This window comes from Centroberyx affinis, unplaced genomic scaffold (assembly GCF_046629955.1).
Source record: "Centroberyx affinis isolate AG114_WGS23_722 - 3 ecotype Tasmania unplaced genomic scaffold, CSIRO-AGI_Caff_v1 ptg000141l_1, whole genome shotgun sequence".
NCBI classification, from domain to species: domain Eukaryota; kingdom Metazoa; phylum Chordata; class Actinopteri; order Beryciformes; family Berycidae; genus Centroberyx; species Centroberyx affinis.
Genome location: NW_027278839.1, coordinates 25896 through 41987, shown reverse-complemented (window position 1 = coordinate 41987; position 16092 = coordinate 25896). Strand labels below are relative to the sequence as shown.

The 16092-nt window shown below is 42.1% G+C and overlaps 2 protein-coding genes across 3 annotated transcripts; one reads left to right on the top strand and one right to left on the bottom strand.

Annotated features, from left to right (window-relative positions):
• The first annotated feature begins 3807 nt into the window (after positions 1–3807).
• Positions 3808–5456, top strand: avpi1 (arginine vasopressin induced 1). The gene is made up of 2 exons (XM_071531040.1): positions 3808–4178; positions 5255–5456. The coding sequence occupies exons 1-2, from the start codon at positions 3808–3810 to the stop codon at positions 5454–5456; spliced, it is 573 nt and encodes a 190-aa protein (XP_071387141.1).
• Positions 5457–6329: 873 nt separating this feature from the next.
• On the bottom strand, positions 6330–14909 carry pi4k2a (phosphatidylinositol 4-kinase type 2 alpha). 2 transcript variants are annotated; one of them, XM_071531241.1, is made up of 9 exons: positions 14569–14909; positions 12654–12854; positions 12402–12533; positions 10612–10769; positions 10319–10376; positions 9948–10047; positions 8273–8406; positions 7954–8013; positions 6330–7581 (listed from the first exon to the last, which is right to left on the bottom strand). In XM_071531241.1, exons 1-9 carry the CDS (start codon positions 14905–14907, stop codon positions 7420–7422), a joined length of 1344 nt encoding a protein of 447 aa, XP_071387342.1. In that variant the 5' UTR covers positions 14908–14909; the 3' UTR covers positions 6330–7419. The 2 variants fall into 2 exon arrangements, with proteins under 2 accessions (XP_071387342.1, XP_071387350.1); XM_071531249.1 differs by having other exon boundaries at positions 10319–10380; positions 10616–10769.
• Between the last annotated feature and the right edge of the window lie 1183 nt (positions 14910–16092).

Genomic DNA, 16092 nt, shown 5'->3' with positions numbered 1-16092 from the left:
GGTGAGATTAAAACTCGATGACTATCATAGCAGCCCCCGGTTGAAAGATAAAACTTATTGTCAAATTTTCTCTCTTGTTTACAGGTATATGTACATGTTCTCTCTTTCTCACTCCCTTTCTCTCTCTTCTTCTTCACTCTAAATGTCTCTCTGTCTTTCACTTGTGAAGGTTAATCAACTTTCATGCAATTAATATTTCCCTCCTTCATAGACGCTGTCTCTAAACTAACCTGGAAAGCAGTTTTGTTCCACAATCTAGGTGATCTGGCATATGGGTCTGGTTCCTATTCCACCACCAAAGAAGAAGAGTTGGATTCAAATATGTGTACAACATACAAATCAGACAAAAAGAAGAGCAATAAGACATGATTGTCGCCGCTGTGAAATCCACCCAGTATGTCTGTAGCTACATCAAATAAGTCACAAAGTACACATTGGGTCATACAGTATAACTCTTTGGTGGGAATGGAAATTATTTTGGAATAGAGACAGATGATTTCTCCATGTCTTCCCCTGGTCGCTGTGGGAAGAGAGGAGAGCAGCCCCCTATCTCATCTGAAGACTCTGCCTATAGCTGGCCTAGGTCTGCTGACCACTGCTGATGGAGGCAAGATGTCTGTACATCTGTACACACCAAATGCATACCCAAATACACACACACACACACACACACACACACACACACACACACAGGAAACACTCTGTCTTTCTTGTCTCTCTCTCCTCAACTCCCTCCTTTCATTTTCCATTCTGTTGCTCTTGATCTGATCTTGAAATTGATCGTGCCTTCAATCTCCCTCCCACACTGTGTCTGTGTGTGCGCATGTGTGTGCACGTGTGCATGCAAGGGTGTGCGTGTGCATGTTTGTGTGCGTGTGTGCGTGCATGCGTGCGTGCGTGTGTGTGTGTGTGTGTATGTGCGTAATGTCCCAGTGAAAAGTCATTAAGATTGTTAATGTGATAAGCTCAGTATCCTAATTAGAGAGGTTAAAGCACTCTTTATCTTCATATGCAGTCTGCATGGAGATTTGTGGCAAAGGGAGGATATGTGCTGAAGGAATGTTTTTTTATTATGTATTGATAGGTCAGGTTTGTGGATCTATTTATCTTTTTCTCTGTCTGTCTTCCTCCCTGTCTACAGTGAGAACAGAAATAGAGGACGAGAGGGAGAGAGAGAGAATGAGAGAAAGAGATGTTCATTGTGAAACATGCCATATTCTTTGTATGAATAATAATTCTACATATTATAGATATATAGTTAATTTGTATAGAACCTCTGTAAAACAAAGTTTGCAAAAGAAACTGGAAAAAAATGTTACACAAGCAAAAAAACAGACAATGGCAAACACAAAGATATACCCGTAATGGTGGGTGTGAGATTTACTTTTTGTCTGTCCGGGTTTTAGCCTGCTTTTACTCTTCTGTAATGAACTTTGTAACGTTTTGGTAAGTGTTATATAAATAAAGTTTTTTTATTATTATCATTATTATTATTATTATTATTATTATTATTATTATTAGTGTTACTATTATTATTATTATTATTATTAAAAGTGATCAGCAACATTGTAAAGCCAGTTCTGAAACTAACGTAACCAGTGAAGTGATGCCAGATTCCAGTTGAACCCAGTTTGTCGTCATTGTCAAAGCTACAGCTCCATCTAGTGCCAAACTTCCTCATGGACTGAGTCGCTCACTCGCGCACAGACTTTATATACAACCCACCCACTGACTCAATCCTATCAAGTCCCATGCATCATCATCATCATCATCATCATCATCATCATCATCATCATCATCATCAATATAATCCAAAAACGATTAGATTCGATTAAATTAGATTAAACTGTAACATGGGGAAATTGGGTCAGTTAAGCAGCAGAGATTTGGATAGGCTATAGCAGACCAACTGACTGAGAGTATTGAACAGGATGTTGTGGTAACCCCACTGAAACTCAAGTGCCCCACCTTTACCCAACCTTTTTAGGCTGATAAATCTTAAGTCTAATTTCACTGTAAGAAGTCTCAAACTGATGCAATAGCCTATATATGAGAATGGGGTTTTAAAGGGGAACAATTTTGTTAGTTGTGATCCCTAATGGCTATCACCGACTGGAGGTCATGTTACCCATCTTATTGACCACTATATCAGTGGAATTGAAGATTATACAAGAACAAAGGGGCATATTGAGGATAGCACAGCAACTATTCTATTGCCGAGAAGTAGGACATGTTCAGGAGCAATAACCATATTATTATACTGGGTCAGTTGTTACATGATTCTATTATGATAGGATCTACTGTTGTATGGACAGCAGGTGGGGACAGGGGGCAGCCAGGGCGGGACCAGTCATTGATGACTGCTGGACTCGCTCTTGGTTTGAGGTAAGCGCCTCGGCATTGACGTCAGCGCTGGATTACTCTTTGATTAGACCTTGAAGTCACCCTCCCCTGCTTATTCCGCGGTTGGTCAGAAGTGTGTCAGTTTGGCATTAGCGGGTGGAAACTAGGATTGGGAAATTGTTAACGTCCCGAGTGCTGCAGCAGTAAACACTGGAGAGCAGACCATCCCGTCCTGAGCAGAAAACAAGTGAGTCCCTGTGGATCCCGAAAAGCTCCTGTGAACAAGCAGGCTTTGTGTTTGGTCTGACTGAACGTCTGCTGGTACAGTCGTGGAGAGGTTTAGTCAGACTCTTATGTGCCTACAGTGCGCGTTTTATCCACTGTGAGCTAGTTTGGCGTAGGATTTTCTTTAAATCAAACTCCGGAGGGTAAGCAACGTATTCTCATCACTGCTTTCTGCCTGTTTTTTTCTTCTGTTAATTATGCTTTTTACTGTAGTTGTAAACCTAGATTTAGTTGTCCTTATTGTTATACTGCTTACTGTGTTTTCAACTGGGAGTGTCATAGTTTCCACTTTTGACGTAGCCTGCTTTTTCTTTGAATGATGGTGGTTGAATTAACTAATAACGTGACGTTAATGAGAAATTACATTGCATGTGAGTAAAGTGTTTCTATAGGCTATTCCACATAAAAATTAAAAATTGTTTGTCATCTTTAAATATAGGCCTATGTGGACAATTCTTGGCTTCACTTTAGCAGTTGTTTATTTTCTACACCCGTCACTTATGTAGGCCATGCACTGTCAAATTAGGCATAGCCTATGTCAAAGAAGGCAAAATGGGTTGTAAACAAAATTAATGTGGTTTCTCCTTCATCGCCTTTTCCCTAGATATTGTCACTGTCCAATGAAAACCTTGTATCTCCAAAATGTGAACTTTTCAGGAACTAAAAACAAAACACTGTCTTGACCATCATGCATTTTTTAGTTTATCAAGGGGTTTTTAAAGGGTTTTTGAAAGGGTTTCATAGAGGAGCATGTAATCCTTCAACTGAAGTTAAAACATGAAAATCACCAAGATTGGAGTTACACGTTTTCACATGACACCAGAAATATGTTTGTGTCTATGTATGTGTGTGTGTGTGTGTGTGTGTGTGTTGTCTGCCTATGCAGATAAGATCCAAGAATACCTAGATAAGACTTTGTCTGGCAGTAAGGTAACTAAAGTAATTAGGTTATTTGGCTGCAGCAGTGGAAATGTGTGTCCTGTCTGAAAGCTTATGTTTGCTTTTTGTTGTGATCTCTTTACAGGTGTATCTTTAGTTTGGCCTCTCTTCAGTCGTCCTTTCCTTTCTGCCCACCCTCATTCCTTTCCCTGAGTATTGTCCTTCATCCTATCCTGTCCTCCGTCTTCTCACCCACTTCTGGAAGACCCCACCCACCCACCCCACCTCCAGCCTTCCAACATGGCAGAAGCCCCAGCACCCTCCTCAGCTGAGGATGGTCTGTCCATGCTGTGGAAGCTCTCAGATCGACGCAGCAGGAAGTCGGGCTGTTCCAACATCTTCACAGGGGTGAACCTGCACCAGCTGCACAGGCTGTTCAGAGCGGCGGGGGAGGGGGACGCCGAGCATCGGGCGAAGCTGGTGTGGCAAGGGATGGACGGCGAGATTGAAGGAGCGGAGGAGGAGAGGGAAGAGGAAAGGGAGGAGGTAGAGGAGGCGGCGGGACTGGCCCAGGCCTTGGTGGGGCTCCGAGTGCGAGCGAGGAATAAAGCAGGGATCAGGGCGGAGGGACACAGAGAGCACAAGTGGTTCAGAGCCTCCGGATACCTCAGGTAAGAAACAGTCTCAAGTGGAAGGAGGTCATGAAGAGGAAAGAGAGGGTGTGAAGAGTGGAAGTGGAAGGGAAAAGGAGTGATACATTCTCTTGCTCCCTCAATCAGTGTAGGGACAGAAAGAGGAAGAATTAGGATTTACATCAATGTTATATGTTGAATTATCAAAAATACTATCATCTCTTGTTCTTGATATTCAGTTGAACTGCTAAAGGTCTAAGTCTGCCTGGCTCGAGACTCTCTCTGCAAAATTGTAATACAGTCTTACAAACTATCATGTGCCTTCTGGGTAACAAACCCAGCATGACCTCACAAGACCCTCTCCTCTTTTCTCTGTCCTCATGCCCTTAACACACACACACACACACACACACACACACTTACTTTGTCTTGCTTTGCTTTCCACATTCCTCTCTGAGGCAAAATTAGATTTGTGGGACGAGTGTTCTCTTATGAAGCAGTGACTAATGGAGACACAAATGGCACAAAATGGTGATGTGATATTACAGGGCTGTGCGATTTAAACAAAACGGCATATTGCAATGATTTTTGTCTAACAACATCTGCTCTATTTGAATATAAAACAGGATTTTCTTTGAAGTGCAGCTTGATTTGGAGGCCATTTGCAGGCATGCTGCACAGCACCACAATAACTTATTTAACAGCTGACTGAAAACCTTTCCCCCAGAGGAAAAGTGGGGGGTTTTTTCAGTTAATTGTGCAGCCTTTGAGTAGTAGCATCCCTTTCTATGAATTATTACGTTTATGTGCTAATCTAATATAATGGGCCTTAGAAGATAGAGGAGCAGACAAAGAGGCACTTGTGACCTCTTCCTGATCTCTACACAAATAAGCTTGGGATTACACTTTGTATTGCGTGTTTGTGTGATGTTTATTCGGTCACATACTGTCACATACAGTCAGATGCAATACTAAGCTAATTCATACCGTTTGTACACAATAGCAATGTTGGAAAGAAAGCTTATTATGATTATGACTATTTGGTCCAATCAATCACACACACCCTCAAGTCTTTTCTGCTCATGGTCTAATGTGTAAACGTCTGTATGTTTCAGGATTGAGGAGCCATTATCTGGCTACAGTGTTGAGGATGAGGAGGCCGACCTGGAGCCCAGTTCAGGAGAGTTTCTTCTGGCTGCTGAGGAAGGAACCCCAGAGAATCAAAAACCCTCCAAAAACTCCTCATGGAGGCTGGGTGTGGCAAGGCAGGAGGGGGTCAGGGATTCAGAACGCTACCTTCACCGGGTCCTCCACTAAAAACTGACTGGACTTTGGAAGAAGATACATTGGTGGAAGATGGAATAAAACTGAAGTCATCAAATACAGAATTAATTCTGCATGAGGAGACAAATTATTCAAAATCCAACTGTTTGTAACAGTGCAAATCTGCAAGTGTCCTGTGATGTATTTAGCACCTTCTTGTATTAAAGACATGCACTGACCCCAACACAGTGAAATTCTCACCACTGAACGTTGGTAAACCTGCTCAAGGATTACTCTAGCAACTATTACAGGAAAACTGAATGTGTATATCCTATCTGTTCCCATGTGGGAGAAGCTATAGGTCATACTCAACAAAATTAAACCCGCTGCATTTGCAACAAAAATAGGTTGATTGATGTACACAATGGGCACAGCGCATTAATTAACTGATTTATTATCTGTATAGTTGGTGTGGGGATTGCCAGAGAGCTCATGATGCATTATCATGATGACTGTTGCAAGCTATGATAATGCTGCATTTCTTAATGTTTCAGGAACACTAGCACTGTAATTCTATAGTGTTATTTATCATAATTTACTATAATTTTTCCTTGACTGGAGTATAACGCTGAAATAACATCTCTTAAGGAAATTAAATGAAAAGTGATGAGTTATATATGAGTAAAACACCATGAATCACTTTCCATTTGAGAACATGATTTGATAGACCAACAGTGTTTTATCACTAAAAGACTTGAAACATATCCAACAGGTGTAACAGGATACAGTGCTGGAAGTCAGACGTAACTTTTCTCTTCATATTTGTATAGTGTGATTGTGTCTGAATGTGTAGTCTACTCATTCACATTTTTAGGAAAAGACGCAAGATCAGTGGTATTAATGGAATACATTTTAATTATAATCTGTCATTAAATATTACATACAAATTATACAGTGCATTGTCACAATACATTTCATGTCAGTTCGGTACAGCAGGAAGCTACTTTGTTGTCGTTTTTAGGTTCACCCCACGAGCCAGAAAATTAACAGAAATCAACATATGGACTGTTCCGGGACAAACAGGAGAGGCCTGAGGACTGAGAACCACCAACCCCCCTCTGTCTCTTTGCAGATGGGATCATTTCACCCATGCTCAGTCTTAGCAGAAGCTTCCCAGCCACTGAGAAAATAGCAACTTCTGGAATTATGTGTCTTCTCCGACAACAATTTAAGTAGTCGAATGAAGAAGGAAAATTAGACTACCCATTCATACTTTTCTCAGCAAAAAGTATGTTTCCTCTTCCAAAAGTACCCAAATAACTGTGAGGCCAATGCACATGGCTTAAGTTCTCTGTGTAAAGACAGACATACCACTGAGTGCCCAGTTCCTAATTCTTCAAGAATCAGCCAAAATGTACACTTCTCTTCTTTGAATAAAAAAAATAAAACGCTGATATCAACTTGTGTCACCGATGCTTTCACCAACCCAATGCTTTTACCTCTGTGTGGGAAGGAGTACGCAGGTGCATATTAAAAGGCAGAAGGGTATGAAGGAAAAGAAAAACATGGAATGCAACACCTCCCACCCAAACAGAAGTGCGAGAGGCTTTCGACTGGTGTGTGTGTGTGTGTGTGTGTATATATGCGCACCCAAGAGTTCAAAAGAAATGTCTGACATTTCGCTGAAATCTGTCAAGGCTCTTTCTCGCAGGAAGGTACATAAATCTTCATCTATTCCATTTAGTCATTAGTCTTCATCGACATCCACACAAGGCACAGAGGCAAACAGGGAGAGGTATCCATCGTGAAATTCCTCTCCTTTTGGCCTCATCTTTCCGCCCCTCGCTCGCTCTCGGTGTCCAGAAGAAGGAGAGGAGGGGAGGGTGATGATTATTTCCATTTGGTCACCCACGCTAAAACCTGCACACTCAAGACACCGTCCTCTCTTCCAGCCACACACGGACACATTCACTCCTTTTCCACACTCTGTCTTCCTGCTGTTCCTCCTCCTCCTCCTCTACCACCAGGTGAAAAAGGGTCTTCTGCTCTGGAAGCTCTGTGTGTAGGACTCGCTGTTGGCTCTCTGAGGGGCCCGGGCCGTTTCCACGATCACCGGGGGCATCTGGACCAGCTGGAGGGGCGTTTTACCATCCTTCAGCGCCTGGCACAGGTTCAGGATCTGAGGGTTGAAAGGGAGGAGGAGAGGCTGCGATCAGAATGGTTATGGTAGATTCATAAGCAAAGACATTGATCTGAGGAAGACGGTAGTTCAATGAGCAAGACGCATTTTTCTTCATGAGTGGACTTTGTGTGTAGTCTACAAGGTGTGTGAATTGGCCAGTAATATTTTGCCCAGTCACTAGAAATATAGTTCAAGAGTAGAATAGATTACATTTTGTTATGTGCCAAAAATAAGTGGTAGTGGCTGTTTTTCCCCAGACAAACCATTGCTTTCTGGTGTATGACTCGTCTGTTTGTATATCATCTAAATGTACTTACAATATTAGCTTTAGGTGGTTTGGAAGATGTGTTTTGAATACAGAAGACTCACCTGCCCCCTCATTACGGCTACTTGTTTGTGAAACTGTCCTCTGTCAAAACCCGGGTCTTTCTGTAACACATAACATAATATGCACAGAAAGGGTTAAGTATAGAGATTACAAACACAGCATTGAGAGAAATAATGCTTTTTCTTAAACCTTAACACTCCACTTCCATGCCTCAATCATTCCTCCTTTGACAATCCATCCATCTGATCCCTCTCTCCATCTTGCATTTTTCCCTTGTTTCCATTTCTACAGTCTTTTCACATTCTCTTCACTTACATCATTCCTCTCCATTCTCCCTCATTAAGCCGACTCACTCCATACCTTGAACAGTTCGTAGAGATCCTCCTCAAGGTCTTTGATGAAGTTTGGGTCAGAGAGCTTGGGCAGGACAAGCTCTCTGATTTCCTGGGAGAACGGAACCTTGGCCTGGGAAAGCCACGCCCAGTAGAACGGGTCTGGTGATTGGCCAAAGGAAAAATGGCTTATCAATCATATACTTCAACCGGTCAAAGTGAAAGTGCAAGGTAATTACATGCTAAAATGCATGTGACATTAATCAGTACATTCTAGTGTTAAGAGTAGAAATGTTATTAATACAATGAGGGATAACTTCTTTTAATTGAACAAGTATAGGCATGCTAGTATTTTGCCTTGTAATATCCTTACTTTGACTCTTTTACTCAGGTAGATTAACTATTTCATATAGCATATAAAAAATATTGTAAATTCTTTGGGTGTAAGGTTTCAGGAAATAGCAACTAGAGTATATCAAAGTCTGTTCGCTAAATTCCTGCACAGAGTGTGTGTGTGTGTGTGTGTGTGTGTGTGTGTGTGTGTGTGTGTGTGTAGGTTTTTAGAAATTTCTTAGAAAGAGAAAGTCTGGTGAGCCAACGGCCTCTACCAGTGGGTAAGCTCAGGTCTGACTTATTGGGCTGCAGTCTGTATGCAGTGTTCCAACACTAAATGTGAACAACCAAATATTTATCCAGACTTGGTATTTTTCCATTTCTTAATTTCATGAAAAGCTTAAAGATATGAAGACCTACCTTGATTTTATATTGCCTAATGGAAAATAGAATGTTTATATTTTACTTTAATGTTTTGGTTCCTGCCTGGTTCAATTCTGCTTTACTGTCCAAGTTCCATACTGGTTGTTATAAAACAACCAGAATAGAAGAAAAACCCCTTTGAATTTAAAACCACTTTAAATTCACTTAGTAGCATAATCATACTACTAATCAACAAAAGCTCACAATTGCATTCAATCAAAATTATTAAGATATTGATTTATGCCTTTGATTGAATTTTTTTTTTTTTTGTATATTTTGTCAACCACCTGTTAATTATATTTCTATAACAGTCTAAACATTTTCAAACCACTTCAGCATTTAAAGTTATTTGGGGCCAATTGGAGGCCCCAAATAACAAGGGTCTGCGTTCATGGCATAGAGGATCCATTGACTGTGTTCACTGGTCCGCACAAGTAGCACCAAAGCCCTTCTCCGAGCCAGAAAAACCCTGAACACCTTGTAACTCAACAAGAGCAGTCCCATGGGCTTTGGTATCTTTCACCAGCTTAGCATACAGATTGCAATTTGAATGGAGTTTCTTGTGTAGAAGTTGACCAAGCTATAAATATAATGGCAGTCTGTGGACATAGCACTAACCCAGCAGGTATGACAGTGGACTTTATATCAGAGGCATGCTTGGCATACCGACTGACATGAAGTTGGAGTTTCTAGCATTGAATTGGACAGATAGACGCAGGTAAGGCACAGTGCAGGACAATAGGCTGAATGCAAGTTTCAGTGTAATGTATGTAGGGGGAGATATGGGAAGAAAAGGAAGAATAAAAATAAAGCAGATATAAAATAAATGACAGGAATAACAGTGATGTGCTATAGCAGCTTTCAGCAGACCCACTCATGACAGGTTTATATCCTCAAGGCCAAGCAGTGATTGGTTAAAAGGAAGTCAGTGTACAGAAGGTGCTTACAGGCTCTCCAGGAGTCAGGATGTTTGAGGGGGAAGGCAAGGCCGTTGTCTATGGCTGCCAGCTTGATGATAGGATCCTTCACCACCACCCAGTCTGTGTCCTTCACAAAAAGAGCAGGGGGTGTAAGTATGGACAGGATGTTTTAGATATTGATAAAAGGATATATAATATAAACACAGAAAGAGAGAAAGAGAGAGAGAGAGTGAGAGAAAGAGAGAGAGGGAGAGAGAGAGAGAGAGAGAGAGAGAGAGAGAGAGAGAGAGAGAGAGAGATAGGATCAGTATTTTTAAATGCATGTTGAGATTCTGACTGTGTGTGTGTGTGTGTGTGTGTGTGTGGGTGTGTGTGTGTGCGTGTGCGTGTGTCCTCACCCTATTCCCAACAGGGTCCATGGGACAGTCATACTTTAACAGCCAGTTATCATTTCCTCTGTCTGGAAGAAGAAAAAATAAATTCAAATTCAAATAGATCCCACTGCTGAACCCAGTTATGAGTTTATGGCCTGTGATAAACACAGCAACGTTTTTCAGCAATGTTGCCAGGCAAAAATTGACGTGGCACTTTAAGACTGTTGCATCAAGTTTACAACAACTTCTTACTGACTAAACACATTTTAAGAAATGAGTTGCCCAAAATGATGATCAGTGCATCACAGAGTAACGACATGCCTGTGTTCCTGATGATGTAATCAAGGACGACCAGCCGCTCAAACTGCAGCTGGAGCTGCCGGTTGGTATTCTCAGGCAGCGGCTCCGCTTCAAACCTCCGCAGCCAGAAATCTGCATCCTTGTATCCATCGACAAAGAGCTGGAAAGAACCGACCTGGTGGAGGTGAAACAGATCTTCAGCATACTGGATTTTTCTTTTCTTTTCTACGGTGTAATGCCAACTGACATTGTCCGGAATATGCTGAACTAGTTTAAAGGATAAATCCACCATAAAACACTTTAACACCGTTAAACAGCTATTGGCGATGTACAATGTGTTGAAAGCAGAAAGAATTTCAACTAAAAACATCAGTGGAAGCGAGGGCCTCTTTCTAGACTCAATATTTTGCACTGATGTTCAGCAATCATACAGGGAGAAAGTCAGTAGTAGAGGCAGAGAGACCAATTTCTCCACCAACATTTGCCTCAATAGACCAGAATGCAATGCAGCCACTGGACATGTTGGTTGTGTTCGGAATCGGATACTAACCGCATACTAACGTACTATTCATACTAAGTGTGACGTGAAATTAAGTATGTAGTACGTTCCAACTGCATAGTATGTGAATTTTGTGTACGCGAGAAATGCCCGGATGTATACTAGATTAGCAAGAATTTCTGAGTATGCGCCGTGAGCTTACTGGATATACTCAACCGCCCCAAAATGCATTGCGTGTCTTCAGACATCACATTAATATACTGGGAGCTAGTGAGCTGATATTGTGCTAATACTTACTTCTGGGGGAAATCCCAAAATCAGGTTCAGTTGAATCATGAACCGCAGACGACGAGCTGATTGCCTCTGTCGTCTGGTAAGAGGCATGGTTGGATAAAATGTAAAATGAAATGAATAAAATGTAAAATGTTAAAATGTTGATGGCGAGTGAACGTGATGCACAGGACGTTATGGTACAGGTAGGAAAACAAACGGGGGGACGAGGGGGCGGGAGCGGCGGCGCGCTGGTCTGGTTTGTTTACCTTCAAATCTTCGAAAACGTCGCAGCAGATTTACAAACAGGCGTTATTTGGATACACTGACCACATATTGGGAATCTACATGGTTACTTTCTCGCCTGAAAAAATATTAAAACTTACTAAAGTGACATATTAACAGTCGTAGAGCCAAAATTAAAACAGCTTTTGTCCTGCTTTAAAATTCGCGCTATCGCTGCCGGCGAGTGCGAAATGCATTCTGGGATACTTGGTTGTATACTACAGTGTGAACAGTCTGCATACTTAATTTCATAATTAGTAGGCAGTATGCAGTACATACAGTACATACATATTGAGTATGTAGTAGGCAGTACGTTAGTATCCGGTTCCGAACAAGCCCGTTGTGTTTTGAGTAAGCGACACTCTCACTCTCACCTTTTCTCAACTGGAAAAACTCTTGCTCTTACTATGCTATCACTATAACTCTCTCCACCTATATGTATAACCCACAGCTGAATGCAACAAGTTCACACCAGTTCTCTGGGGTTTGTCCAAAGGCATTCTGGGAAAAGCAGGAAATCACTCATTTAAATCAGTGTAGACGAGGCAGGTTGAGGGAAAGTGGGTACACCGAAAACACTTCACAGAAAAACTCCTGGAACGCATTGAACATCACAATTAATGATATCCAACAGTGGAAGAGTATCCGAGGGGGGATTTTTCCTTTAACAATCCTTGGATAAATCCTCCCTTTTACACTTCCTGAGGCTGATTTTCTCCTGTATAATCATATAACTACAACTCATCACATTACCTTGGGTGGCAGTCCAATCCTATGGAAACGCTGTCCCACTTTAGGCACCTTCTCCAGAGCGAGCCTCTTTCCCCGGGACTTAACTCTGTCTATGGCACTGTAGTTGAATGTTTCACTAGCTAAGTACACCACCTAGAGGGGGGAAGATTGATTAGGGGAGGGAGACATTTACTGACTGGCACATTGCTTTCTCAAGTAAAGCTGAAGAGAAGAAGCTGTGCGTGTGTGTTTGTGTGCATTGTTCCTCCCCACCTTGGTCCTGGGAACGATGTTGAGCTCTAGCTTCTGGTCCACCAGGCTGGCCCCGGCCTCCGACAGGTAACCCTGGTTAAGGACCAGACAGTCACGGCCAAAACAGCAGGGACAACACAGCTTCTGGAGCCACTTGGTCCACTTGGGGTTCAGCTGGCCGTAGGGCTCCTCATTCTTAGGTTTGAACACACCGATGATCTTCTGTGGGAGGGAGGCAGAGTGGGGGAACGGGAGAACGAAAGGCAGAGGAGGAGAGAGGGAAGGAGAGACGGGGAAAGAGGGAGTAGAGAGATGGAGGGATTCAGAATGTGAAGATACGGAGAGTTAAAGAAGAGGTGAGAAATGAATGATAACAAGGTTTGGTTGAGTGTGAGATAATTAACTGTTTAAACCCTAGGAGAATATTTTTCTTTGCAAATAGACCGACTGATTCACTGCACCAAAATCTAGATCTTAACCTCACTTAGGACACATTTCAGACACATTTTCTGTCTTAAACATTGGTTATAGGCTACGTCACTACAATGCCTTCCATCACATGTTGCGTTACGCTAGTATGACACACACACACACACACACACACACACTCACCGACCGCTTACAACCTGAAACTTGGTCATAGAAGAGAATTATATCCTCGGAGAGAGCTAGCACATGACTACTAAAGCACACTGGTGACTCCAACTAAAGAAACTGGAGAGGGGGGGTGAGAGGAACAGGTCGCTGGGATAAAAGCCTCACACACTCACACAGCCTATTCATTTCTGTAACACTTAACTGGGGCATTTTCAATACCGCAGCTATATTGTCAATGGGTTGGAGGCTGAAACCACAACTTACTGAACACAGAGAAAGAACTAGTGCGCAATTTCACATCAGAAGTGAAATTGTTTGGGATCCAGCCACAGAGTTTTGCACTTACAAAATCCACTGACACACTTCCTTTTTCAACAGGGACTGAATACAACCCAACATGTAGATGTGGACGTAATGGAAAGACAGTGTGTGTCAGTTGCTCAAGAGTTATATAGGCCTGCATCAGTACAGCAGACCAAAGTTTACTGTCACTAATCTGACATGATTAGAAAGAGTCGGGAGACATTGTGGTGAGTGCTAAATGTCAAGAAATAGCCTATTGTGATAGAGCTATGTGTTTGTTTTTTCCAAGATGTCCCCTTCTCTTCTTATGTAACCTTGTTTTCTGTGTATTTTGTTTGTCTTGGTGCACTTTGTAAACTTTGCAAAGGGCTGCACCAATAAAGTTATTACTTTTTTAAAAGTTATTACAATTATTGTAACAAATCAAACACATCTGTTCAGCAATTCCAAACTTGATTAGTAACGTTGGCAAGCCTTTCTTTGTGTTTAGCCCAAAATGCAATCTGGGAAGACAACTAAAACTAGGCCTAACTAAAAGAAAACAAGCTGAAATAAGGGGTGACATCAGGTTATCTGTGTGAGAGTGTGTGTTGTTGACATCATCACTGCTAGTCATAAAGGGTCCTGGATAAACCACCTGCCCTAGTGAAAGGATGACACATCTTAAATGAACATCTGGCAGCATAGACGCAGTCAGATTGGTTATAAGGGTGAAAGACATAAAACAGACAGCAACTGGATAGCAAAGTAAACGGTAATTAGACTAGAAGTGGTATATTTGTTATTCTATTCAGAGAAAAATAAGTTCGTGTTGTGTTGATATCTTACAGCCTATTTGCCAAGTCATCACGGGCTAGTTAAATGAAGGAGGCCTTTCCTAGAAGCGAGTAACCGCACACTTTTGTAAACATAAGGACTTCACTGCAACATCACTTCACATCTCACTGACAGTTCAGTCATAAGACAAATCAAGAGGATCATCAACATGACAACATACAGTTTAACGGTCGGTTCACGGAGACGAAGCAGCTCTTACCCCCTGTGAATCTTTGACAAAATAGCTTCCACTGGATCCCTGGTAGATCCTCTCCGGGTAGATCCCTTCCTCTATGGCTCGCTCGGCCTTTCGGATGATTTCTCTGAACTCGGGATCCTCCGGGAACTCGTTCCGGTGCGGCTCCCGCGGTGATCCGCCGCGGTCCCGGTCCAGCAGCGGCTGTCTCTCCCGGCTGCGCCCCGGACTGCCGGCCGGGATTCGGACGACAGATCCCGGCGTGCCTCCAAAGGCGCCCCGGGGACTGGTGGGCTCTGTGGGACAGTAGCTGAAATCAGTGGAGTCACGGAGAGGAGAGACAAGCGGACTCGTCTCGTCCATGATCTAACCTGGGGGGGGGGGGGCACGGAGTTAAAATGCGAAGAGAAAAGAAGACGAAATGCAAGAGGGAAAGAAAGTGGGACGGGTATTTTGTTGGCTAGTACCGTCGCTAGCTAACAAGGAAGGTTCTCAAAAACAAAAAAAAAATCAGATGACTGTCAGCTTCCGGGAAGAGGCGGGACTAGTCTGAGCGTTTTGGTCTTTGGCCAATCAGCGTTCAAATATTACTGTCAACAACCTCATCTCACGCGCTGATTGGACAGAGTCATTCTGCCCACGAGAGACATGTGACAAAGAATCATACAATTTGAAGACAGAAATTAACCCAGTTAACTCCTTATAAAAGAGCCTTTGTTAACATTATAGTGTTATTAAGGGACGGAGGAGAGAAAAGTTTTACAAGCCCCTTTCAAACTGACAAATTAATTCTGTAAGCCTAACAGGCCATGAAATGACATAGACTCATAAACTATAAAGCAAAAATCAGCCCCAAAACATTGCATTTTCATTATGCTGTTCCTTCAATTTTAGACAGTTTAATCAATGAATGGTAAGATGTTATTATACTCATTATAAAGTATTAAACTAATGGTCTTAATCTATTTTGTTTAGTAAAAGTAATGGGCTGCATTGGTCCTTATTATTCCTTGATTATCAGAATTATTAGGCTACTGGTAGAAAACAGGAAGAACGTGTTATTGGTGCATTCCTGGACAATGAGCATATTTCAAAGGTGAAATTCAGTGTCATTCTCCTTTGATAAAATATAAAGTACAGAGATCCTTGGGACACTGCAAAATAACTCTTGCTTTGAGTATCTTATTGGTGAGAAGCTCATTTTGGAGTTGTGGTGACATTGTAGGTTTGGGATTTGTCCCCACGACCGATGACTAACACATCACCACTTAGTAGTTATATTCTGCTTTGGATGATGAGGAGCAATAGGACAGATTGCTGATGCTGTACTGGGGCCATTTCAGACAGTAAGCAAATAAATAATAAATAGCCTACATAAATGTGCTATAGTTTGTGCAGTCTGACATATCCACTGGCCAGCTTACATTAGAAAAGCAATAAAATGCTGTTGTGCTAATGAGGATCTGGATTTAACCTGTGACATGTTGCATCGTCTCACTATAACGTGGCTCGTGTTTGCCACAAACAGAGCTATACTGTTCTCTCCGT

Coding starts and splice junctions, on each gene's coding strand:
- avpi1 (XM_071531040.1), top strand. CDS start 3,808: ATGGCAGAAGCCCCAGCACCCTCCTCAGCTGAGGATGGTCTGTCCATG. Junction 4,179..5,254: donor AGAGCCTCCGGATACCTCAG/GTAAGAAACAGT, acceptor TGTATGTTTCAG/GATTGAGGAGCCATTATCTG.
- pi4k2a (XM_071531241.1), bottom strand. CDS start 14,907: ATGGACGAGACGAGTCCGCTTGTCTCTCCTCTCCGTGACTCCACTGAT. Junction 12,855..14,568: donor TTGTCAAAGATTCACAGGGG/GTAAGAGCTGCT, acceptor TCCCTCCCACAG/AAGATCATCGGTGTGTTCAA. Junction 10,377..10,611: donor ATCATCAGGAACACAGGCAT/GTCGTTACTCTG, acceptor TCTTCCAGACAG/AGGAAATGATAACTGGCTGT.